Source organism: Dipodomys merriami, unplaced genomic scaffold, assembly GCF_024711535.1.
Source record: "Dipodomys merriami isolate MVZ:Mamm:240054 unplaced genomic scaffold, mDipMer1.0.p SCAF_10, whole genome shotgun sequence".
In the NCBI taxonomy this organism is placed as follows: domain Eukaryota; kingdom Metazoa; phylum Chordata; class Mammalia; order Rodentia; family Heteromyidae; genus Dipodomys; species Dipodomys merriami.
The window spans coordinates 19,185,513-19,211,736 of NW_027202271.1; the positions used below are offsets into that span (position 1 = coordinate 19,185,513).

Here is a 26,224-nt window from a genome sequence, read left to right on the forward strand (position 1 = left end):
TGATAATGATCAAAATAATGTGGCAGGTGTACAGAATAAGTTCTACCTAATTCCTAGCTGGGTATGGCCAGCAATTTCAATGCCTATTAAAATTGTCTTTCCTGGGCTGTGAAGGTGGCTAGCCTTGAGATGAAGAGATGAGAGACAGTGCCCAGGCCCAGAGTTCGGGCCCCACGACCAGACCCCCCCCCAAAAAAAATAAAATAAAATTGTCTTTCCTTCTCCATAAATGATTGGAATTAGAAAAATAGCCTACACTACTTAAAAAGTCTGAGCTTCTGGATTCCCTAGTTCCTTTCAAATGATTCTGACACGTATTGGAGTTTGATACCCATTGCATGACACTATACAGAAGTGTTATTAGAAAGACTGACATAAAAATTTCAGTTTCCATAATAACTGAAAGAAAAATGGTGTAAACTTACCTAAAAAGGTATCAGTTCTAATGGGCATTTCTCTTGGCAGGCAAGATGCACAAACATAGACCCTCGGTTGGGAAGCCAAGCTTCAAAAACATAATAAATTCTTGTGGACCAGAAAAAAATGCAAATGTATCTCATGAGTCTCATTCTACATAGCTCATTAAACCTGTGGCCAGTACACAAGGTCAAATCTCAAACAGAATATCTGTCACGAATATAATCCATATCAGGAATTCTCCATTCCAAAGCTGAGTTAGAACAAATAACAGCCAGTGTCTAAAAGAAATAAAAATAAAATTTGTCCTCAGTGTCTTTGCCCTCAGAACATTACTAAAGGTAATAAATATTCTGGCTCAGAACAGTGCATGCAAGCAAAGTACTGAGTTGAATTGTTACCTTCTCTAAGGTTCTCTAACTACCCCATCTCTTCTGAGAATTGTCCATATTCAGTCAAAATGAAGTTCATTTGATATTCTTTATGATGGGTTTGTAGTTATTCTCTTTTGCTGCATGACTTTTTAAAGAAGGTCCATAAAATTGTGTGCATGTTAAAGAGAAAATGTCTTTATACATAAATGTGGCTACTGGAAGTGATGCTGTGGCTCAAAGTGGTAGAGGGCTAGCCTTGAGTAAAAGAGTTCAGGGACAGCACCCAGGACCTGAGTTTAAGACCCACAACTGGCCAAATAAATAAATAAATAAAATGTAGCTACGTTCTACTATTTTTCCTTTTTAAACTTTGTTATCTTTAAGTAATCATACAAAGGAGTAGCCATTTAACAAAGCAGTTTATGAGTATAATGCTTCTTGATCAATGTCACCCTTCTGAGCATTCTCCCATTTCTCCCCTACCCACCCCTTCCCTCACTCTTCTTAATTTTGCAGGATATACATTGAAATCTTGACTGCACTCCTCCTCTTCTCTTAAGAGACTCAATCTTTTTTTTAAAATTATCCATCTTCTTGTAATACTTGTACAAAATTAAACATGTATCCTACCCCAAAACTCAAGTAGTCTGTGTAGGTTCACATTCAACTATTTTTAATTCTTTTTCTCAGAAGGATTTCTTTCCCATGGACCCTCTGATTTCTAGTAAAGTCAATTGAATGATTTTTATTTGCTTGACATATCTCAAGCTTTATTCTCTATTTTTTTCCATTTATAAAGCTTAGAACATTATCAAATAGTGTTTAGATAATGCCCCAAATTTACTTTTGACTTGTGTATTTTTTTTCCGTTTCTTCACAATGTATTTTCATCACTTCGTAGCCCATAATTATCTTCTTCAAAATCCAGTGCTGTCTGCAAGCTGCCAATCTATTATGACACACTGATATATGGACTAAGAATCCATCACTCACAACAAAATCCCTCCACTGATAATCCATTTCATATTGTAACAGGGAATTCATTGATCCTGCTTAGCCTTGAGTACTACATCTGCCATGAAAAGAATTCAGGCAAGATGCAAACATTAAAAGTAACAGGTAAGTTTACTGGGCAAGAAATACAATAGAAAAAAAGAATATGAGCCATAGGTATACTCCTGGAAATGGCACTTCAGTCCATCCTCAGCCATCTTCCAATGCTTTCAGGATTACAGACCTTGGCCTTGTGCTAACAAGGGCAAATTGGAGTCAGGGAATAAGAAGATAGGGGTGGCTAAAATAGTGACAATTTAAAGTCAGATTCAGAGGTGAAGATCAGGTAGTCTCAGGATTGCTCAGGTTGTTACTAAAAGAGTCTAATTTCTAGTAGGTGGTCTAGCCCTTTCTGCTTCCAAGATGGCTGCCAAGTAACTGTAGGAGAGAATGGCTCAAGAATATTAAATCCATCCCCAGGACCAATGAGTCCATGGGACAGAGTCATTATCCTGGAGGGGAGGGGTGTTATTGGATTACATTTGAGCTCTACACATACTTTTACTTGTCTGGATAGTTAAACTCATTTTACTTTAAAACTGTTGAGTGAAGCTTAGTATTAATCCTTACAGGAGTTGAGCACTCAAAAAATCTCTGTGGTGGGCTGGGAAGGTGGCTTAGTGGTAGAGTGCTTGCCTAGCATGCACAAAGCCCTGGGTTCGATTCCTTAATACCACATAAACAGAAAAAGCCAGCAGTGATACTGTGGCTGAAGTGGTAGAGTGCTAGCCTTGAGCCAAAAAGCTCAGGGACAGTACCTAGGCCCTGAGTTCAAGACCCAGGACTGGTAAAAAAAAATTGAGTGTGAGCAACCTCCATGGACCTAATACCTGAAAAGAATCTTCCTTCTCCTTCCAAGTCTTATATTAAAATGTCAAGTGTATGCCTTAAATATATATTAGACTTAAAAAATCTCTGTGGCTATGGAAAGTTTAATGGCAGTGCTTTATCTCAGAGACCTTGTGATCTTGTCTTGAATTTTACATTTCTTCTGTATTTTTCATTGCTTATGTGGCTGATTGCTGTCAGTGTGACCTATATTTTAGCTTGGTATCTATCAGCATGACCTACATTTCAACAGGATATAATGGGAAGTAAGGTGTAAACTATCTGTTATCTCCATTATTTTAAATACAGTATTCTAATTTATCTATTGAAATTAAACTAGTGGGGTTTTGTTGTTTATGTTTAGTTTTATTCCACTGTGTTGTTACTAAAAGATTTATTTTGGCTACTCTATGGTTCTATGGCTGTTGGGGACTAATAAAATTTTTCTGACAATGTGACGGTAGAGTGAGAATTTCCTTTACCAAAAACAAAAACAAAAAAGCAAACTAAAACCAAGTGTCTAAATTGAGGGAAGGGGTGGGGTAGGAGGGCAGGTGAGAATGTTAAAAGGGGTGACATTGATCAAGAGGCACTGTATTCATAAGCTGCTCTGTTGAATGGCAACTCCTTTATACAACTAGCTAAAGAAAATGAAAATATATTTTTAAAAACCCAAGTGTCTAGGTAATCCTTGGGCAAATCCATCTGTAACATTACTAGTTATATAGAATAGAGTTAATTTACAGATTCCCTTAGAAAGCACTATGCTCAACTCTGGGTTAAGCTTAACTCTGAGTTAACTCTAGACAAGTTAACTCTTGGCCAAGATAACAGCAGAATGATTCACACTGAAAAGTATACATTTTAAACTCCCCTGGGAACTACAAGAGTAAGAGTATTTATTCATGATAATTTTTACCTGGCATAATTGATTAGACAGCTTGACTTGACCAACTATCCAGAAGGGGAAAAAAAGATTCCTCCTGATCCTTACTCCTAAGGTATGTCTACTATAGCTCTTCAAGGAGTTTATTGCATAGATCCTGGTGGTTTATTCCAGAGATGACGCACAAGTAAGGAAGAATGGGAGCTTGTATATGGGTATCATTTGGACCCCAGTGCTTGCCTACACTCTTTTCTTGCTTCACTATGTTCACATGAAAGCTTTGCCCTCAAATAGAAGTCTTACTTAAGTAAGGCTTACTTGAAAGCTATGTAAGTATTCTGTGGAGTCTTCTGAATACCTTTCATATTCATACTTGAGAAATATTGACACTGTTATGCCTGCTTATCAAACATATTACCTCCATATAAATGTCTCTAAGCAGTCCCTTGTTTTCTTTGTTTGAGGCACCATGGACTTGAGTATTATCTACAGTGCAGCTCTTCACTTCCAGCAAATAGTAAATCCTTCTTAACACTTTTGCCTCCTGATTGCTGCTTACTGGCTTTGTTTGGTCTCCCCAAGGGGAGAATCCACTACATTCAGTTACACACAGTCCTTATGGGCTTCTAGAGTAGGGAGATAGAGACAAATTTGGGAGAACTGTGGTGAGAGCTGAGTAGGAGAGGCCTTTGTAGGGATGCTGGATCTGGTCGGTGCCATCTTGGCCATGTGGCCTATAGGGAATTGGGTTTAATTGGTTCTTGTCTGCATGGTGGAGGGAGGGGAAGCTCCATTTTCCAGGTGATGGGCACACCTGAATTCCTAGAAGCAGGTGCGGTTACTTGGACTATAGATTACTGGGCCTGTCAGTCGTGTGCTTTGAACTTGAGTTTCCTGTGACCCTGTTCCCTGACCCTTCCACTATTTAAGCCTAAACCAGCTCAGAGCAGGGGCACCAGTCCATGTGTCTCCTGTCTGCTCCTGTCTTGTCTCCTGGCTCTCCTCAAATCAACATAGTGCTCCACTTCATCTCTCCATTTGAGTTGATCTAGTTTGTATGGCTCTCAATGTCTCAGTTTTCTAAGTGTTAAGTATATTCATGGGACTGCAGGTCTTTGTGACAATAGTCTGCCTACAGATGCCGGCTTTCCAATAAAGACTCCCAATTCTACCTCTCAAAATGTGGCTTCTCTGTTTTCTTTTTTTTCAAGTTTTTTAATACATTTTTTATTGTAAAAATATTGTACAGAGGAGTTAGAGTTACATGAGTAAGGTAATGAGTATATTTTTTATCAAGCATTTTGCCTCCTCCTTTGTGTTTCCCCTACCATCCCTTTATTCCCCACCTTCCCAACTACTCCTCTGCCCCTCAAAGTTGTAAAGTTCATTTTCAACATAGTGTCTGTTTCCTTGCTGTATAAGTTTCCTGATACTAATAATAGACCCTTCTGCAAAACGATTCTCACTCAACTTCCAGTTCTCCAGATTCTGCTTTAAACTGGGAATTGGGGGAAAGAAGTGAATGGCAGAGGGGACAAAATGTTTCTCCATTTCTGTATCGCCTGTATAGCTTCATCCATTACTCCTCCTGGAATGTATCCCCTGACAATCTAGACACTGAGCCTGTAGGGAACAGTGGAGTTGACCTTGGCCAAATCTTCTGCCCCAGAAGGTGATCTCACTTCCGGATGGACATACTTCCCACGTGCCTTCAGTTAATCCTTTTTCTGGATCTAATCATAGACTTTGACCCAAATCAGGTTGTAGGGATGGTCTTACTCTGCAGCCTCCATCAATTCTATCAGCAAGATGGGATCACATGGGTTGTTAGTCTGAGCTCTTTATATGAAATGATCTTGTGCTGTCTTTTTTGTTGTTGTTTAACTTTTGTTACCAATTTTCCCTCAACTTGAGGAAAATAAGAAATCCTTTTTGGACTCCAGGCCCTTGACTTTTCTTAAGACATTTACTTTAGAAAATTTATGTAAATCCTTTCTCTGTCCTTTGAAGTTGCAAGTCCTCTTGCAGCCTCTTCCTAGGTTTGCAACCCAGGAATATCTTTCTCTACTGCCTGAGAGCCGAGTCTTAGAAGGGAATGATTAAAGCAGGGTGTTGATGGTTCACGCCTGTAATCCTAGCTACTCTGGAGGCTGAGATTGAGGATTACACTTCCAAGCCAGCCTGGGCAGAAAAGTCTGTGTGACTCTCCACTAAACTACAAAAAAAAGCCCAAAGTGGAGCTGTGACTCAAGTGATAGAGCATTTGCCTGGAGCCAAAGAAGCTCAGGAACAGCACCCAGGTCACCCACAAATCATGGGGTGAGAGCACCATAAGGGGCCTTCCAAATTGCATAGTATTCTCCTATCATCCTGATAGGAGACAGTTTGCATTTGGGTAAGGCCAATTAATGAAAATAGATGGCACAAAATTGCTCCCAATTCACTGTTCAGCCATGTAAGTATTCTGTCTGACTCTCAAATGTAGAGCCAGAATATTAAGACTGAGAGATCTCTGAACTCAAAGGGATTATTGAGACATTATTTCCCTATGTCAGCTGGAAAGATCCTGGATGAGTTGTGAAGGTTGGTAAAGTGTCTTGTTGAATATAGAGCAGTTTTATCAGGGAAACTTGGGTTGGAAAGGCATACATTGTTTACACTGAACTTATGTTGACTGTAGATAGGAGAATCAGGATAATCTAAAGTGAAGAAATCTGGGGATTGGGGAACATCTGTAAGAAGAACTTATTGCTTTTGGATTGTTTTGAGGTCTAAGTAAATTATGATTGTGCCTAGGAGCTTCTTATCTGGGGATTTTGTTAAGGATTGTAACACACATTCAGAAAATATGAAATAGCTTGTGATTTCTGTTGGTGAAGGTAATTCACACCAAAAATGGTGACTTAAGATAAACTTTTTCATCCTCACCCCTTTACAACTAAACTTAATAACATCACAGCTTTTTTTTCTCATTTTTCAATATACAGACTTCATCTCTGCCCTCCACCTATTGCTGGCAGTAATGTCAGAATAAAATAATATTTTTCCTGGCCAGAAACCTGTTATGAGGTATATTTTAACACTTTTTGTTATAACATCCTTCAAATTATTCTCTTCTGGTCTTCATTCCTTGCACTTTATTACCAACAAAGTAATTGTTGGAAATATGTGTCTTTCCTCTCCTATTTTACTAAAATTTTCCTAGGAAATGACTGGGTCTAAGATACTCTATACTACATTCTACTGAAAGTGCTCAAGTCTTGTTTTCAGGTAAAACATTTTTTCTCCAAGCAACCAACAGCTAATTAACAGTAATTGCCTCTAAAATCATACCAACTGCACAGAAATGGAAGGACAAAGGGTGAACAAATGCAGCAATAGTGCTCACTGGAAAATGAACTATATAACCTGTGGGTAAAGATGGGAGGGAAAAACTGGGACAGTGAGCAAGGAAAGGGGTTAACATTGTTCAAAAGAAACATACTCAAGTTTGATAGAAAATGTACTCATTACCTTACTCATGTAACTGTAACCCCTCCGTACACTATTTTTACAATAAAAAACTAAAAAAATGACTTTACCTGACTTATGTAACTGTAGCTCCACTGTATATCACCTTTATAATAACAATAAAAAATTAAAAATCATGCCAAAGAAGTGACATTGATCAAGATATATTGTGTTCATCAACTGCTTTGTTAAATGTGAAACTTAAAGATAATTTTTGAAAATTATGCCAAAATACAGGCATGTTGGTTCACACCTGTAATTTCAATACTTTAGAGGTAAAGGTAAAAGGATCCAGAGTTTGAGGCTAGCCAGATTACATAGTGAATTCCAGGGAAGTATGAACTATATAGTGAGAATCTGTCTCTAAAGAAAAGAAAAAAAAGAAAAGATTGTGGCACACTGAAAATACATTTTTATTGTTTTTCTGCCAGAAGAAAATACCGTGAATTTTTTTTAATTTTTATTTTTGCAAAGACTAAGAGAAAGGACTCTGAGGCCAACCCCTATATTTCTATATGGAATCTTGGGTAGTCAGAGTTGGACTTAAATGGGGGGGTGGGAGGATCCAAGACAGTATAGGACATAGGAAAGTCTCCCAGTCCATCCTGGATCCAACTCTGGTACTGTGGAAGATTTTCAGGAACTTAATTAGGAGTGCATAGGGTCCAGAGGGAAATCCTAGGTTGGCTTCATTGAAGTTTTTGAGATGAGGTTTTTCCTTCCTCTGTTAGCTTGAGGCCTTTGAGAGCATTCCAGAAGCCACCTTTAGTCCCCAAATGTAATCATCCTTGAATCTTCTAAATGCCTTCAGCCATGGCAAAGTCTGACAGAAATTTAAGTCTTTGTCCAATTTATCCATATCATGTAGGTAATTCCAACCTCGTAGAGAAACCAATGTGCTGGGAAATGAAGTGATGTGCCTAAGTTCTTGCTCTATGGTTACAGCTCATACCAGCATCAGGATGCAGAATCCAGCTCTCTTGGTCTGGTCTTCTTCTTGATATACCATGCTGTGGGTCTCCTAGTGCACTCAGAAGTTTCAAGTGCTAAGGGGCAAGGGTTGGAATGGCAGGGATGTACAACTTCCTGCCAGAGGTGGGAAGTAGGATCTTCTGGGAAGCCATTGTTCTTAGGATATGTGTTATGGTGTTGGTTAAGAAGGCCTGAAATGTAAATTTAAAAGAAACACATGATTCATTTTTTAAGATAACTTTCTATGAGTACTGAACTTGATATAATAATAATAATAGTTGTTGTTGTTATTATTATTATTATTATTATTATTATTATTATTATTATTATTGTCAGTTGTGGGGCTTGGTCTCAGTGCCCAGGTGCTGTCCCTGAGCGTATTTGCCTCTACCACTTTGAACCACAGCACCACTTCTGGTTTTCTAGTGGATAGTTGGGGATAGGAATCTCACCAACTTTCCTGCCTGGGCTGGCTTCAAATCACAGTTCTCAGATCTCAGTCTCCTGAGTATCTAGGATTACAGGTGTGAGCCACTGGCATCTGGCTTTGGTAGAAATTTTTATTCTTCACTTGTGGAATGATTAATAAGAGTTCAGGCTCAGATGAAGCTTAGTGGTAAACCACATGATTGGCATGGCCAAGGACCTTAGTTCCATGTCTAGTATCCTACAAATGTTTAAGAAAGAAATATTTAATGTTTTTAGCAGCTGCAGCTACAAACCAGAGTCATGTGGCTTAGGATTTCTGGTCTTCTCACCAGTAACAAGATTCCTGGAGAGTTAACCCCTTATTCCTTGATAATTACAGCCTTACTTATCATATGGTAAGACTTTTGCAAAATGTCAAGAGATTTTGTTTTTAATTTTATTTCTCCTCAGAGGCAAAACAACCTTGGGAAAAATTGCAAATGGGGTAAAAAAAATACTCATGCCATTCTAATTTCTCCCTAAAAAACTTTCCCATCTGATAATTCCTCTTCAGAATTCACTTTGGAATAAAAATCACGGTCTCCTTCTATCAAATTAGTAACAGCAAATGAATTTATTGCATAAGGATTAAATGATGAAGGATAGTGTCTGACAGGTAAGAATATTTATTTATTATTATATTATAATATGGTAAAACATTACATCTAAAGGAAGGGCTGTAAGTAACCAGTTCACATAAATTTACCAAGAACAAAAAAGTGCTTCGGGTTATCCACTATTTGGGATATCAAAGATTAGCTTGCTTGTTTGACTTCTCACCTAATCCCTTTTTCTCCCCTCCCATGGCCTCTAGCAGAGGGGCCATAGAATCAAGTAGAACAAGAAAAACAAAACATTTTCCTTGCCTCTGCCTCTTAATGAGACCCAGGCCAACTGCTTGAATTTCAGCAACAGGGCACCATGACTGTGGACTTGAAATTTTGGGGGAATTGTGAGGAATGATGAAGGTCATCTATTCCCAGGAACTTGGAGGGAAATGAAGACACATCCTTGCAGAGATTAAATGAGAAAGGAAGTCGGTAGGAAGGAAAGCAACTGGCTTGAGAGTCAGGTCTTCTTTAAACAGAAAAGGTATCCTGTTTCTAATTTCAGATGTATTATGTAAATGAATTTGATAAAAGACAACTTGGAAGATGAAGTCCCTAGAGATTTTGTATGGCAAACTCAGTAGGGCTGGATTCTAAGTCCTATTTGATTGAGGCAGGATAAGTTAGGGAAAATGAGGCCTGATGAAGGCCACTCAGAAAAAATACAGTTAGAAACGGAAGTACTATCTTTGTTTCTAAGAGAGACAACAGGATGCCTTCCTTATCTCAAGGATAAGCATCTGATTATAGCAGCATACTTTCTTATCTGGAAGAAATGACCAGAACATCCTGGAGCATTAGAGCAAGGATAAGATACCCAGCTTTGCATAACTTTGAATTAAGACCACTGCCATAAAAACATATAAACATCCCTGACAGCCAGAGTTGTAGGTCCCTCTCCCTTTGGGAGCACATACACTGTTAGAGTGTGCCTTCTCCTTTCTGCTTGGCTGCATGTCTGTCTGCTTGTCTGCTTACTGACTTATTCAAGATAGCTCCACCAAGTTTTCTTACCATTATGACTTGTCCAGCAACTCTTATTCTGTGATGAAGATTAAGGACCCTAAGTGAGGAGTTCCTACTTTTAAATGAAAACTTCACAAACCTTCACCTGCATCTAGTGACCCTATTCACCTATGTAGTTAAGGAACACATAAGACCATCCAGTTGAACTATATGGGCAGTTCAGTGTTGCTACTACTTCCCAGCCTCTTTTCTACTGGTGACAGTGAGTAGTAGAATAATACCTGGTGCTTGACGCAGCACTATTTAGGGGCATCATTTCATTCTGGGAGATAATTACAGACGCTTGAAGAAGCAGACATGAGACGTTCTCAGTATATCTAAGTAACAGTCTCACCTAGCTCTGCCTTTGGTGGTGGTGAGTGAATTTTCCCATTCTGCATTTGTCAGACAGGTGTTCATTTTACCATCACTGAGCTGTTTTCATAACTAGCTCACTCTCTTGTGATTTCTTCCAAGATAATAGAGGACTAGGTTGAGAAAATTAGTGTATAGTTTTTTGAAAAAATAATTCAATGTATAGAATACTGGAGGCATTGGGAACCACTAGACTCAATGATTCAGCCAAAGACTATGTCAGAAAAAGAGATCTCTTATTCTTCCTGCAATCTAGAAGGGTTATCTACAAAAATATCCCGCTTAAAAGAACTAAGTGTATTTTTTCTAAAGTTACTGTATTTAATTGAATCTAGTAAACCGTCTTTGTCAAACTTATAATTATTTTATATTTCATATAAGAAAACCAAAAGGCAATTAATCTTCAGATTCCATCATTGGCAAGATACATCTTGCTAACATGTGGGGAGATGTGTGCTTTAGAATCAGCTTAATAGAATTCCTAGCCATGATCTTGCTGAGATGAAATCCCAATACCTTGCCAGCAAATAAAATCTAATAATCTACAGGAAATGTATAACTCAGTATCACTCCCTTACAAGTTATTCTAGTATTTTTGAGATAATAAAACTGAGTTAAAGTGTACACAAAGGATGAACAAGTTTATTAGAAGCAGTAATGCTCTGAGCATTGCCTGAAACCCATGGATAGCCCTGAAAACCATAAATACCAATTCTGCAGGGCCTAGATCCCTGGAATTTTCTTGTGTGAGGCTGACATCTGCTGGAAACTAACAGTGAAGCAAAGCTTTGTGTTTTAGCATTAATCAAATTCTTGGCAAGGAAACTTAGTTATAGGTAGATGATATGTTACCCATTTCTTCTTAAACATGGTGAGTCTAGGAGTTGCTGTTATTTCCTGTATTCCATGGTGGAGTTTGAATGGGCTTGAGAATGAAGATTTATTCTCCATGAATCTCTGATGCACGCAAGATAAAGCCCTTTGATGAATCTGGTATTTCTTATTATTTGTCCTTGATAAAGCCCTTTGATAAATCTGGTATTTCTTATTATTTGTCCTTGGCTGTTTATAAAAGTGGTCACAAAATCCACATGCTTTTGAGCACTGACACTTTGCCTCATTAATAAAAAAACAGAGTCTATTTTCCATCCTTTTGAATTTACATTAGTTCTACTGTTTACCATGATCAATGCTATATAAGAGGAGGAATATTGTGTAACGTTCTAACGCATCATTATATCAGATGTATAGGGCATATTCTTGTTTTAATTTGCATTTCCCAGATGGCATATAATGTAAAGTGTTTTGTCACATCTTTATTTGCCCCCTGTCTACCTTTTAGGAGGTGTCTGTGAAGGTTGCTATCCCATTTTTCAATCAAGTTGTTTGTGTTCTTATAGGTGATTGTCCCCTCCCCCACGGTATAACCCCTGCTTTCACTCTATTTGATGTTGGTACAATTTGTGGAGGGGAAGGGAAAAAATAAATTGTTTAAATAGGGATACAGGTGGATCCATTTCAACAATGAGATGTACAGACACTATGTCGAAAAATGAACTTTACAACTTTGGCAGGTGCGGGGGTGGAGATGGGAAGGGATGGGAAGGGGAAACAAAGGAAGAGGCAAGGATAAAAGAAATGTACTCATTACCTTGCTCATGTAATTGCAACCCCTCTGTACGGTATTTTCACAATAAAAAAATCCTAGACCAAACATTTAAAAATAACCCTAACCCTAAACCCTAAACCCTAAACCCTACCCCTAACTCCTAACCCTAATCCCTAACCCCAACCCCAACCCCAACCCTAACCCCTAACCCCTAACCCCTAATCCCTAATTCTTTGTATATTTTGGACAGTGGCCAATCATGGAATACATCTTTTACAGATACTTTCTCCCATTTGCAGTTTGTCTTTTTCCTTCCCTGACACTGTCTTTTGGAGAGGAGGAACTTATCTAATTTTGATGAATTCCAAATTATTAATTTTTCTTTTCCTTTTATGAGCTGGATTCAGAGGTGTCACATTGGAAAGTCACCAACAAACAGGTTATCCAGGCTTCCCTTTATATTATCTTTGGCAAGTTTGTCTTGCATCTTATACTTACATGTGAGATCCACTCTGAGTTAATTTTTTAGAATGAGTGTAGTCCGTATACAGACTTTTTTCTGCATATGATAGCCAGTAATTCAGTATTTATTGATTTTTTTGTTGTTGTTTTTCTTTTTTTGGTTGGTCATGGGCCTGAACTCTGGGCTTGAGTGCTGTCCCTCAGCTCTTCAGCTCAAGGCCAGCAGTCTACCACTTGAGCCACGGCACCACTTTCTTTGTTTTGTTTTGTTTTACTTTCAGTATTTATTGAAATGGCTATTTTCCACTGTCATTTTTTGCTCCTATGTCAAATATCATGTGTCTGCTTTGGGGCTTTCTGTTCTTTTGTATTGATCTTCTATTTTGTTAACATATCCACTCTGTCTGGGTCACTATCACTTTATAATAATTTCTTATGGTTGAGTCAGGTCAGTCCTTCAACTTTGTTTTTGTGCAAAGTGGCTATTCTTAATCTTTGGCCTCTCCACACAAATATTATTATCAACTTGTTGCTGGAGTTACCACTGGAATTACATCGAGTATGTAACCAATTTGGAAAGAACTGACTCGAATCTTATGCTTTAGCATAAAGTATCTCTCCATTTATTTAGTCCTTTTCTGATTTTTTTATATTATAATTTTCCTCACCTAGATCATATCAATCTGTCATTACACTTGTGCTTATTTTATTTGAAAGTATGTATCAATGTGATAATGAGCTTCAGTTTTCAAATTCCACCTATTTATCATTGATATATTAGAAAACAATTGACTTTAGTATATTAACTTTTGTAGCCTTTTGCTTAATAGTAGCAAGAGTTTTTTTTCTGTTTATACATAGGTGTTTGTATGTAGGTGATCATACTATTGAATCAAAGACATTTTATTTCTGCTCTCCTAATATGTAACTTATATACTCTTTTCTTGTCTTTGTGTGTTAATTAGCACTTGTAGCATGATGTTGAAAAGTAGTACTTAGCCAGCACTGGTGGCTCTCACCTGTAATTCTAGCTACTCAGGAAGCTGAGATCTGAGGATCGCAGATCAAAGCCAACCTAGGTAGAAAAGTCTATGAGACTTTCTCCAACAAATGGCTCAAAAAAACCCAGAAGTGGCACTGTGGTTTAAGTGATAGACCACTAGCCTTGAGCACAACGAGGCTGAGGAACAGCACCCAGGCCCTGAGTTCAAGTCCCAGGACCAGCCAAAAAAAAAAAAAAAGAAAAAAATGTAGTACTTAGAAAGGACATTGTTGCTTTGCTCCTGATCTCAATAGGGGAGCTTTGTAGTACTACCCTTTATAGAAAAAAATTATGTGGGATTTGAAGGAAAGTAGTGTTTCTTGGATAAATTTGGGTACTCTGTTGTTTGGCAAATAGATATTTAAAAATGTAATATCCTCCTGAAGGAGAGATCCCTTAATTAGTATGTAGCGACTTTCTTTATCTCTTCTCACAAATTTTAATTTGAAGTCTATTTTATCTGATATTAGGATTGCAACTCCTGCCTGTTTATGGGGGCCGTTTGCTTGGTAGATTTTGTTCCAGCCTTTCACATTGAAAACGTGTTTGTTTTTATGGGCAAGATGTGATTCCTGAAGGCAGCAGATAGAAGGATCTTGCTTTTTAATCCAACTACACAGTCTATGTCGTTTAATTGGAGAGTTAAGTCCGTTAATGTTGTGAGATAGGACTGAGAGGTAAAAAAAATTATATTAAGTGAAGTAATCCAGGCTCAAAGAAACATAGGTCCCATGGTTTCCCTTATTTGCAACAACTAGTATATGTCTGAGTCAAGCAGAAAAGGTCAGATAAGTTGATGTTAGGGAAATGAACCCTAAGATATGTATTCAAATGTTTTTCTCTTTCATGCGATTGTTTCTAACATATTTATAAGATTATTTCTTTGTTGCTTTGTATGTCCCTCCCCCACGGTATAACCCCTGCTTTCACTGTATAAGATGTTAGTATAATTTGTGGAGGGGAAGGAAAAAAACAAATAGTTAAAACAGGGATACAGGTGGACCCATTGCAACAATGAGATGTACAAGTCGTTATGTCAAAAAATGAACTTTACAACTTTTCTGGGGGGGGGAGGAGGACTCGGTGGGGAGGGGTTGGGGGAGGATGGGAAGGGATGGGAAGGGGAAACAAAGGAGGAGGCTACAATGCTTGATAAGAATGTACTCATTATCTTGCCCATGTAATTGTAACCCCTCTGTGCAGTATTTTCACAATAAAAAATTTATCTGCAAAAATTTTAAATCAATACTTTTTAAAAATCAAATTAAGAAAGTTCCTCTCTATATAAAAAATAATTATCACAAATAGGGATGAAGGCGTGAGCAGCAGTGGCATGCCTGCCTAGCAAGTGTGAGACTCTGAGTTCAAACTTTACTACTGTAAAAACAGAACAAAAGAGGAGGAGGAAGTCAAGGAAGAAAGAAAGGAAAGGATACTTGCAGTACTCTGGAAATTTTTATATTCCTTCCTTTGCAAGAATCACTTTGGGAATTTTTCTCTGATATTTACTCTGAGAACCCAATTGAGCTCCTGGAGGTAAAACGCACAAGAATGGGGGGACCACTACTACTGGATGGCCTTGGAGGCTCTCCTTCATGGAAGACAACACAAAGACTCCAGCAATTTCTTAGTTTTGGTCAAGGTTTCTTACTTTAGCACTGGTTCTAGGTCTTAGCTCTGACAAGGAAGGAATTTCTACACTCTTCTGTCAAGTCTCAGTTTGAGAGACAATAGCTTGTTCTGAAACCCCACTTCTCTGTTAGATCTGAGAAGAAACTGGATCTATTTTAATCTCTTTCTCGCTCCCTTTCTTCCTTTCTCTGTCTTGCTCTCTTTCTCTTTCTCCATTTCTCTCTTCCTTTGTCTTTCTTTTCCTTGTTTCCTTCCTTCCTTCCTTCCTTCCTTCCTTCCTTCCTTCCTTCCTTCCTTCCTTCCTTCCTTCCTTCCTTCCTTCCCTCCCTCCTTTCTTCCTCCCTCCCTCCCTTTCTCTGACTCTCTGTCTCTGTCTCTCTGTCTCTGTCTGTCTGTCTGTCTCTTTTTCTTTGACAGGATTCTTTTTTTATTGTGAAAATTCCGTACAAAGGGGTTGCAATTCCATGGACAAGGAAATGAGTACATTTCTTATCAAGATTCTTATATGTACTTCAGGATGATCTCAAACCTCTAATCTACATGCCTCAGCTTCGTGGGTAGTTTGGGTTATAGATGCACACCACTATGCACAGTTCAACATCTTAAACTTTCTAAACTACAGATAACATATAGTTTTACTGATGCGTAACTTCTGTGGTTAGTGATTAAGTGTGAAGATACTATCTATATACCCAGGTGGAGGAATGGTTAAAAAAGAAAGAATAGTTAGGATCCTAAAATAACAGAAATTTAGAATGAAAAGAACTAGAAGGAAAGGTCTTTGTGCATCTTGGTAATTTTAGAGTATTAACCAACAAAGAAAGTTCTTAAGTTTAGGAAGTGCGTAGAGAGTACTAAGATTCCCCCAAATGGAGGGACATCTAAACAAGATGCATTCACTTGATTAAAGAATGATTTCAATTCCTGCTGTTCTGGAAAAAAAATCCTAGATGCCATTACTTTTCTGGTCCTAGGAGAGAAGTCGTTAAAAGCAGCGGAGAGATGAATTTCCACTTCATTTAATAATTTTCTTGTCAGACTTTTCAAAGATAAAAGGTATAGCTCTGAAAGAGTTAATATTAAAAAAACACATAACTAGAGGAAAGATGTTTTAGTTGCAGTAACAATGTGTTTAGAATGACATCATCTCATTCATAAGGAAATGGAAAGACTTGGAAAAAATCATATTAAATGAAGTAAGCCAGACCCAAAGAAACATAGATCCCATGGTTTCCCTCATTTGTAATAGTACATATAAGCCTATATATATAGTAATAGTATGTTGCTATATATGTATATTATTCTAACAGATGTGCAGAATAGGTCAATAGCTATGTACATATGATCCTATAAGATGAAGCTAAGGTATATGAAGTCCAAAATATGGAAACAAGAGGTTTTTCTTTGCTGTTGTTTTTAATGTACTGTTTTTTTCTTTTGAGTTTTTCTTTCCTATGTTTAATCCATTTTGTCACTGTATTTGATTTTGGTTCCCTGGGTATTATACATACATCAGTCGGAATTAAGGAAGGGAAGGGGGACAACAAAATGGTGAGAGAAAGGACAAAGGGTGAACCAATGCAACAGTGATGCTCACAAAACAACATGTTGGAAATGAACTGTACAACTTGGTGAGGGAGGTCTGGAAAGGGGAAAGTGGGAGAAAAATGAGGGAGGGGGTAACACGCTCCACAAGAAATGTACACACTACCTTATGTATGTAACTGTAACCCCTCTGTACATCACCTTGACAATAAAATTAAATTTAAAAATATGTTTAAGTCTTTGTCCTGTTATGAGGAGAGAAGGAAGCTATGTCCCAGATGAAGAAAGGAATGCAGGGTCTAAATGTGTATAGCAGAGGGGTACAGAGAGCCTGCTGCAAGTTCTACGGTAAGGACTAAGAGAGAATGAAGCCCTAAGTAGGTGCCAAGATAGAAATCCAATGGATCGGTATCTACTACAAGACTTTTCTACAATGATGTTCCTCAGACTGAGTGTGCAAACAAGCTGTATCACATCAAGGTCTGATAAAATTGTTACTGATTAATCTAGGTGGTGGTGCGTGCCTGAAATCCCCACTATAGTGGGGGTATCAATAATTGGAATGCAGACCAAGGCCAGCCACTGGCAGAGTATGGAGCCCTATCTAAAATACATCTGGTTCAAAACATCAAGGACTTGGAGTATGGTTTGAGTGACAGAGCACCTGCTTAGCCAGCAAAGTGCCCTGAAGTCAAAAACCCCATTACCAAATAAAAAGAAGTAAATGCACATTCTCAGGTCTAGTCCAGCCCTACTCAATTAGAAACTCTGAGTTAGGGTCCAGACACTCATATTTAACAAGAGTTTTTGGTCACTTCATATCTTTGCTAAATCTGAGTACCACTGATTTAGAGAAGTATTTTTCATATATATCATATATATGCATATTCTATATACATACATATTCCATATATATACACACATATGAAATTATAGCATATGGGATGTCTCATCATGGATATATATGTTTAAAAATTCTCCCCAGGAGAGTAAAATATGCAGCCAACTATAAGACAGGGACCCACTTACTTTGTGAATCTTTGCCGAGGTAAGTCTGGTAAAAGTGGAGTTGTCTGGGTTTGCCAGGCCACTGGCTCTCCTCCTCTTCACTGTTGCTTTTCCCCTGTAATCAAGATCCCAAGAGAACTCAGTCAGAGCCCAAGAATGGTATGGAGATGTAAGGGAGGAAATCTGGCTATATTTGAGAAACTTGGCCTCTTCTGTATGTCAGGGACCCAGTAATGAAGAGGAAGTTAGAAGCTCAGGTGCAATTCTACATTCAATGCGACATACTTGTGAATTATATTGCAAATAATCATGGGGTTTCCTGTGTGGCAAAGACCTGAGAATTCCTCCATAGTACCCTGACAGTTGATGGCAGTACCATCTGCAGACCCAGGTAAGAGAACTGACAAGCTTCAGATGGTTCACACAGGTGAATTTAGACAATGCACTCATTTGACCTGCATTACTTCTAGAACATGCTCTGGTTACTCACTAAATCGGTGGGTCAAATGGACCTGCAATGGATGCAGGAAACTGCGCTGGCTTTTGACTGACTTCTGTTCTCTCAAAAGCTTATCTCTCCATGAATGGGGAGGGGGCATCTTTAGGCTTGAGCCATGACAATGGCTGGCCATTTGTGTACATAAAGAATTGTAGTATTGGATAGACAGGCTAGGTGTGTATGGTTTAGAAGATGTGTAAACATAAGATGAGAGGGGAGAGAGCAGAGACTATGGAGATGTTCTGCTTACTCCTGTCTTCTTGCACAAGAGCCCTAAGAATCTGATTTCCATATGAATCTGGACTTTTCCATCATGATGGCTACATATTTGTCAAGGCTGAAGAGAAAATAGTTTCTTTCATAGTGTTTAATGTATAGATAACCTTCATTTGTACATTTATGAAGGCCCCCCTGTCAGTGATAAGGGCAGGTATGTTCATCAAAACCTTCCATGGAGATCAGAACAGTTAAGAATTACAAAAGCAGCTTTGAAGCCTGACCACTCTGAAGCCCTTTCTCTTTCTCTTTTGCATAACATACTTGCCAAGATTGCTGAGTTTAATTTAAGAAGTGATGCATCTGGCCCAAACATGACCCCCATATCTCCTTTGCTCAACACCCTTTCTCCTGCATCTTCTAGGCAAGAATACAAAGGAGGAGCTTATCTCTGCCAGCCTCTCCTTCAACTTCAATCCACTCACCTCTTCTGAGTCAAAACTGTCCTGGGGCTGTTGGGTTAGAGATCGGTGCATTTCCGGTCTTGTTTGAATCTGCTTCCACTTCTGCTTGATGCTGGACAGATCCAATGACTCTACCTTCCTGTCCAAAGGGCTCTTTTGAAACAGGCACTTTCTTGCTTTGCTCTTGCTTTTCCAGAAAGTCTCATTCTTGTCTGAATGGCTTTCCTGCAGACCACACAGTTCGTTCCTTGCTTGCGCAGGGTTTGGGCTCCATGGTGACTCTGTTTTGTTTAAGGACTGTGTCCAGCAGGATGGATCAGTCTTCCAATGTAGAGTTTGTGGTTTTTCCAGGGTTCCTTGCAGTAGTTCTTCTTTCGGGCAGAGGACTAATGGAAACGAAGAAGCAGGAAATGTTGTATCTCCTATGGGGGGTGCGGGATCTTCCCCAGGGCCTTCCTCAAAGCCAGGTCCTTTATGGAAAACCAGTTTCTCTCCTCCTCTTACTCTATCCATTACTTCCCATACCACTTGGTCCAAGCTGTTCCTTTTCGGGGTGCTGCTAGGTGATGACAGCCGATCTCGGGAACCTGTATATAGGCACATTTTGGAGATAGCTTTCCGAAGGCGTTCTCTAGGTGAGTGGGGTTCAGGCTCTGGGGTCAGAATTTTGATGGATGGCACGTCGGTGGGGTTATAATTCCAGAACATGTGGGATGGTGTGAACTTCTGGACGGGTGTCTTAGACACATAGGAATAGAGACAGAAGAAGGCATCTGCAGTGACAGCCAGTGTTTGCACCTGCTTAAACCTGCCTGGGCACAAACATTGAACATGGTCATCTCAGGGCTCATCAGAAAATTACCCTTTTTTTTTTGTCAGTCATGAGGCTTGAACTCTGCGCTTGGGCGCTGTCCCTTAGCATTTCCTCTCAAGGCTAGCACTCTACCACTTGAACCACAGTGCCACTGTTTTCTGAGTGGTTTATTGGAGATAAGAGTCTCATGGATATTCTTGCCCCGGTTGACTTTGAACCATGATCCTCAGATCTCAGCCTCCTGAGTAGCTAGGGTTACAGGCATGAGCCACCAGCACCCAGCTCAAATTACCTTTTTAAATGTCTCCCTGCAAAAGCCTTCACAAAGCTTCAACTCCAGAGACAAGCTGCAGCTTTGTCTTGTTTAGATTTCAGACATTCAGCCTCCCCTTTGTTACCTTTCTTGACTAGATACCTCAAGTAGGAAATAAAGAATGGAATGAAATGCAAAGATACTGTAGTGCATTGGTTCAGCTGAAGGAAGGCCTAAGAGGGGCAATGGTGATCTGAGACCTCTTAGACTTTTTTTTTGGTTGGTCATGGGGCTTGAACTTGGACTTGGGCACTGTCCATGAGCTTCTTAGGCTCATAAGCTACCACTATGCTACTTTGAGCTACAGACCCACTTCCAGTTTCCTGGTGGTTAATTGAAGATAAAGAGTCTCACAGACTTTCCTGCCCAGACTGGCTTTGACCTGTAATCCTCAGATCTCAGCCTCCTGAGTAACTAGGATTACTGGTGTGACACACCGGTGACTGGCTTAGACTATTTATTCAAGAGAATGAAATAGGCAAAAGAGTTCTTCATTTTTAGTGGAAACAGAAGAGACAAAGGGTCGAGTGATGTTATTCAAGAGAAAGTAGGGTTCGAAGACACTGAGCCCTGTTGGGAATGGACAGGGTTTGGTGGAGAAGTGGAACATGGCACTGTGGTAACACTCACTAGCCAGCATGAGGCAGGGCTCCTCCATCTCAATCCTCTGCACCTGGGACTTCAGGAAGAGCTGAAAATCAATGCCCTTGGCCTGGGAAGGGTTGGTAAAAAATCTCGCCGGGATCCGAGATGTGTCTTTGTGGTCTTGGCCAAAGCCAAGACTGAAAAGGACATCTTCTGCATCTTCTTGTACCTGGTCCAGAATCTCAGAGATGCTAAAAGGGTGGGAGCGGGGAGAGTGGAGGGTAGGATTTAGGGCAAACATGAGTCAGCTTTCAGACCTACTGTGAGTCTAAAACATAGAATAACACTACAGAAGAGTGAAATTGCTTTCTTGCCATTTCTCTACCTTCCAGTGTGACTCTGAAAAAAGCTTTCACTACTCTGAACTTGAATTCTGATCAAAACATGGGATGAACATTCCATATCTGGTTATAAAGCCTCCATAAAGCATTATTAGCACAATGCTTAAAGCTACTTGTAATGGATGAAAACAAATTTAAGTAAATACAAAACCCTTTTGGAAAAATGAACAAAAAGCAATACAGAGTCAAAGAAATTCTGTGGTTGCATTCACTGGCCATTCCCTATTTGGGATGCTGTGTTAGATCTGGCTTTTGCCAAACGCTTTACAATGTCCCATTCAACTTTCCATGGGAGTTGTGTGAGACATCCAAGCATGAACTGTGCAGGAATTGAGTAGACTTAATTCCAAAGGTAAACATTCATCAACAGTAATGGAAATCTCCATGTCGGCAGGAAGTAGCCAGAAAGGACCACCACATTCCCTCAACCTGTTAAATCCCTTCAGGGCCTCAAATGATAGGAATCTACGTTGTTCTTATTGCTCCAAGTTGCTCCCATGGCCCGCTGACCACCCTCCCCAGGGGACTCCTCTTGATTCTCATGAAAACTTCACCCCTGACTTTATCTGCAAATGCAGGATGTCAGGAGGACACCACACACCACAAACAGGACAGCTTGCATAATAAACCCCAATTTCTGCCACAATGACAAAGCCATTCTAGAGAACTCTCATATTTGAACCCTAAAATTCCCACGTTCCCTTCTTGTTTCACCAACTCTGCTCGTTGTTACTTGGAGACTCTCTGCATTCATGAGAAAAGCCTGTTCTGCTTGGTTGAGGTTTCTTCCATCTTTCCCTCCTTCCTTCCCCTCTTTCCAAACAAACGGGTTCATTCAAAACTTGATTTTGAGAGCTATACTTATTTTTTATTGGAATCTTTAAGTAGTTGTGCGAAGGAGTTGGCATTTAATGAAGCAATTTATGAATGCCAGATATCTTGATCAATGCCACCCTTTTCAACATTCTTACCCATCTCTCCACTATGTTCCCCTTCCCTCCTTCTTAATGTTGTTAGATACACATTGGATTCTTCTGCATTTCTCCCTTCTTCTTCTCTACATTAGTTGAACCATTTCCCCTTGGCTCCACACCACACTTTCTGAGAACCCGCTTCCTGGTTTTTATTTTGCTCAACTTTGGTTTTGACTTTCTAAGAATTTGAGATCTCCCTTGAATCTATCATATTTAAACTTCTGTTTGCATGCTACCCAATGTATTTACTTAAGTTTGTAAGCCAAATCTAGCTTCCACGGGTAAGTGAAAACATGGATCCTCTGTCTCTCTGGACCTGGCTTACTTCACTTAATGGAATTCTATCGACTGCTATTTTTAGGAGAATAGGCCTGTGTCCCAGGGCACTGTGGCATAGCCATTACTGTTCCTTCAGTACAAGGTTCAGTTAGGGAGACACCTGTATTTTATATACAGCATCCAGCCCTGAGAAGAGGATTCCTCCACATACCCTAATATTCTTGATGCAAATATGATTAGATTTCTCTGGTATGCATTGAAAGTGTATAAAGGCTTTCATAAGCTATCCCAGAAAAATAATGAATGATAGCTGTTGGTTCAGTCTCCTCTGTGTCTTTCTTCTCTACCCTTGCAAACCCCCATAGACTTAGTACCTACCTTGAACTAGTCTTGTTAGTCCCACCAGTCATGCTGCTGGAAGCCAGACTACAGCCCAGATCAAGCAGCTGGCCAGGCCTGGCTGTCTGGAGGAAATTCCTGTAGAGATCAAAGCTGATGTCATATGAATCTTGTCACCAATCTTGCCACCATGGCTTCAAATACCCTTCACTGAACATTTTCACCCTCTGATGGTACCATGGAACATAGTCTATGCCTTCACCACTAGTTAGAAAACCTTTCCTGCTCTGAATCAGCAGCTCTTTGTTCTCAACCTCTCTGACTTTGGCACTTTCTCTAGTTTACTATTTCTTAAGGAGACATCATTCATCCCCGCTGAACCTAATGCTTACCTGGAAAAGAGCTTGCCATTGGCATTCAGTAGTGTGGCTAGATAAGAAGAGAAATGCAAAGAACAAGTTAGAAGGGGTCAGGGAACTCACCTGACTGTTTTTCTGAACTTAAAGAAAAAAGTTCTGCTATCTTCTTCTACCATTGCTACATGATAGATGAATTCCTCTGATTCTGATTCTGCTATTCCTTTCTTACTTTTTCTTTTTGGCAGTATTGAGGTTGAAATGTAAAATCTTATGCTTGCCAGGTAGGTGTTTGTTCTATCCCTTCTGCTGTGCCCCCATACTTTTTGGTTTCCATTACTTGGTTTTAATAACGCCACATTTGTGCTTGGGTCAGGCTAGGCCATGATCAACCCAATGTATTTTCAGAGCTGGGGTTGACAGGCATTACACTGCAACTGATTTTTTTTTATTGATTCAGATAAGTCTCACAAATTTTCAGCCTGTCCTCGCCTTCAATCGTGATTCTCATGATCTCCCACTTCTAAGCAGTTATGATGACAGGTTCTTAATGAAGCCTCAAGATTTCTCTAACATAGCCTGGGAGAGAATTCCCAGCCTTGAAGCTTCTGAACTTTTGACCCGTGATGTCTGGCCAAGAGCATTTGTGTCTTGAGGAGAAGAGCTATACAGCTCTTCAGGCTCAGGCTCCTGTTCTGCCACATGGGTCTCTATAGGTACCAGGAGACACTGGTAGATACATATGTCCTATCCTTTTTAAAGCACTTATCCTTTGGCCAGGCTGCCAAAACCTATCAGATTTCTTTGGGATTCCTATAGAGAAAAGAGTCTCTCAAATATCTGAGTAGCAAGCGTTATGGCAATTTTCACATCATTTTCCAAGGGGTCAAGGGAAGACTCCAACAATGGACCCGTAGGAGCCACAATAGGCTGGTGGGAAAATGTTTCTGATCACATGATACTCTCTTCTTTTACATGATATTATAAAACTATTTTTTCTCTCCAGAGGAGCCCAGGGAAAACCTGCTCCTTTCTAAAGTTTTTCCTTTTTATTCCACCCTTAGTTCAACCAATGTGTTGCCTCTTCCCTGGTCTCAGCTTCGGAGAGTGGCACCACTCACCCTCTGCTCCAAGGGTCAAGTCATCTTCAAAGCTGGTCTCATGACTATAGCACCCTATAAAATTATAAATCAAAGATCACACACATACCTACAAGAAAAACCAAACCAAACCAGAAAACTCAGAACACATGCACACCTATTTATATGAACATCAATATGTGTCTTTGGATTTACATGACAAGTACACTAGGTAGCCAATGTTAGTGAAACTACTCCAAGTTCAACATATGCTATCTCAAAAACGGAATGCATGTCTTGAATCAGAATTTCACATACACCCACTGGTAACTAGTCTCTGTGTTCTGTACATAATCAGCTATACAATCTTCAGATAAATAGTAAATTCATGAGGGTAGATATAACACACACACATACACACACACACACACACACACACACACACACACACACACATAACTGATTTTCTCATAGCAGTGGTTATCAGAACAACCACTCATACAGCCTGTGACTCAGCCAACAACTATTTTTTCCGACATCTTGGACTTCCCCATGACAAGTTAAAGGATTTTTACACGTCCTAAAGACAGCCAGGCACTTTGCCACACACATATTTTTGCATGTGGGTATATATAAACACTCTCACAACTTCACAGAACTGTATCACTACCCACACAGAACAACAGAATAAGTCTAAACTCACCATTGTCGATACACTGTCCTGTGACTTCAGCAAGCTCCTCTTCAGAGTTTCTAAAACCCAAAAACAATCACTACATTGTCCCACTGTGTTTTTTCTAAAATATCTTCCACATGTTCATATCACTTTCCGATAGCACACAGACAGTATTACTCAACTATCTGTGTGTGTGTGTGTGTGTGTGTGTGAATGGTACTGTCCTGTATGGATTTTTTTTGGGGTCCGGTCGTGGGGCCTGAACTCTGGGCCTGGGCAATGTCCCTCAGCTCTTCAGCTCAAGGCTAGCGCTCTACTACCTGAGCCATAGCACCACTTCTGGCTTTTTTCTGTTTTACTTATGTGGTGCTGAGGAATCAAATGCAGGGCTTCATGCATGCAAGGCAAGCGCTCTACCACTAAGCCACCTTTCCAGCCCCGTCCTGTAGTTTTTTTTGAAGCAGAACATTATGTTCTGCTAGCACTCAATGACTTGAGCCACAGCTCCACTTCTGGCATTTTGGGTGGTTTATAGGAGATAAAAGTCTCATGAACTTTCCTGTCTGGGTTGGTTTTGACTTGCAATCCCCATATCTCAGCCTCCTGAGTAGCTAGGGTTATGGGTATGAGCCACTGGGACCCAGCTAGCTTACTTTTTATATTACAGAACACTGAGATCCAGTGGTTAACTTGCTTCACAGATAGATTCATAGATCTAATCATGAGGAGATGATACTGAAATATACTACATGTTGCTATTATGTTGGTACTGCCTTGACCATCTTGTCTAAAATCTGCTTTGTGATGATCCTTCCGATCTTTAGCTAAAGTAGAAAAGGAAAAATAAGAAGGAAAACTGAGGAAGATATGTTAGAGGAGAGGAATTTGTGGCCATAACAAATACAAACATTTCTTTTATCTTAAAACTTTTAGAAGGTCCCTTGTTCACCCACACCCTTTATTTTTCTCAGAATTGTGTTCTTGATGAATATCATGTGTTTCAGAAAACAGAAGAAACAGCACCTTGGTTAGAGATATTTTTAGATTTTACGATATGATATTATCAAACATTTACCATCTCTACCAGAAGAAGAAACAGTTTTACAAAGCATATCATTACATCTATTGGCATTTTTTGCTAGTACTTTCCTCTTTTAATAGTGGATAATTCAACTATCTTTTCCAAAGTCTGAATTTTATGTCCTTGTGAAAAAATTGTAGGTAAAATTATGCCAACCTAGTTAAGAATTAGTAGTTTGAATGATACAACTATGAGTACAAATGGGTATTTCTTAGTATATAATTCTATAAGAATATTTTGTAATATAATACTATAAATACTATATTAGTAATGGAAATTAATAGTTGGTATGACCCCCAAAGAACTATAACTAATTCAGCTATTTACCACTAGAATGCTGCATTTATTATTATA

At 39.3% G+C, this 26,224-nt stretch overlaps 1 protein-coding gene across 4 annotated transcripts in view; it reads right to left on the minus strand.

Annotated features, from left to right (window-relative positions):
- Window positions 1-7,474: 7,474 nt before the first annotated feature.
- Window positions 7,475-26,224, minus strand: part of Tespa1 (thymocyte expressed, positive selection associated 1) — a 34,655-nt gene continuing 15,905 nt past the window's right edge. For 3 of the 4 annotated variants that reach the window (XM_070042317.1, XM_070042297.1, XM_070042307.1), the window contains 8 exons: window positions 24,817-24,866; window positions 24,156-24,209; window positions 23,071-23,107; window positions 22,718-22,816; window positions 20,731-20,936; window positions 18,995-19,785; window positions 17,816-17,909; window positions 7,475-8,231 (listed from right to left, as the gene is read on the minus strand). In XM_070042317.1, coding sequence (XP_069898418.1) covers window positions 8,026-8,231; window positions 17,816-17,909; window positions 18,995-19,785; window positions 20,731-20,936; window positions 22,718-22,816; window positions 23,071-23,107; window positions 24,156-24,209; window positions 24,817-24,866 — 1,537 coding nt within the window. In that variant the 3' untranslated portion in view covers window positions 7,475-8,025. The remainder of the gene's footprint in view (window positions 8,232-17,815; window positions 17,910-18,994; window positions 19,786-20,730; window positions 20,937-22,717; window positions 22,817-23,070; window positions 23,108-24,155; window positions 24,210-24,816; window positions 24,867-26,224) is intronic. The other variant, XM_070042326.1, reaches the window with a different exon arrangement.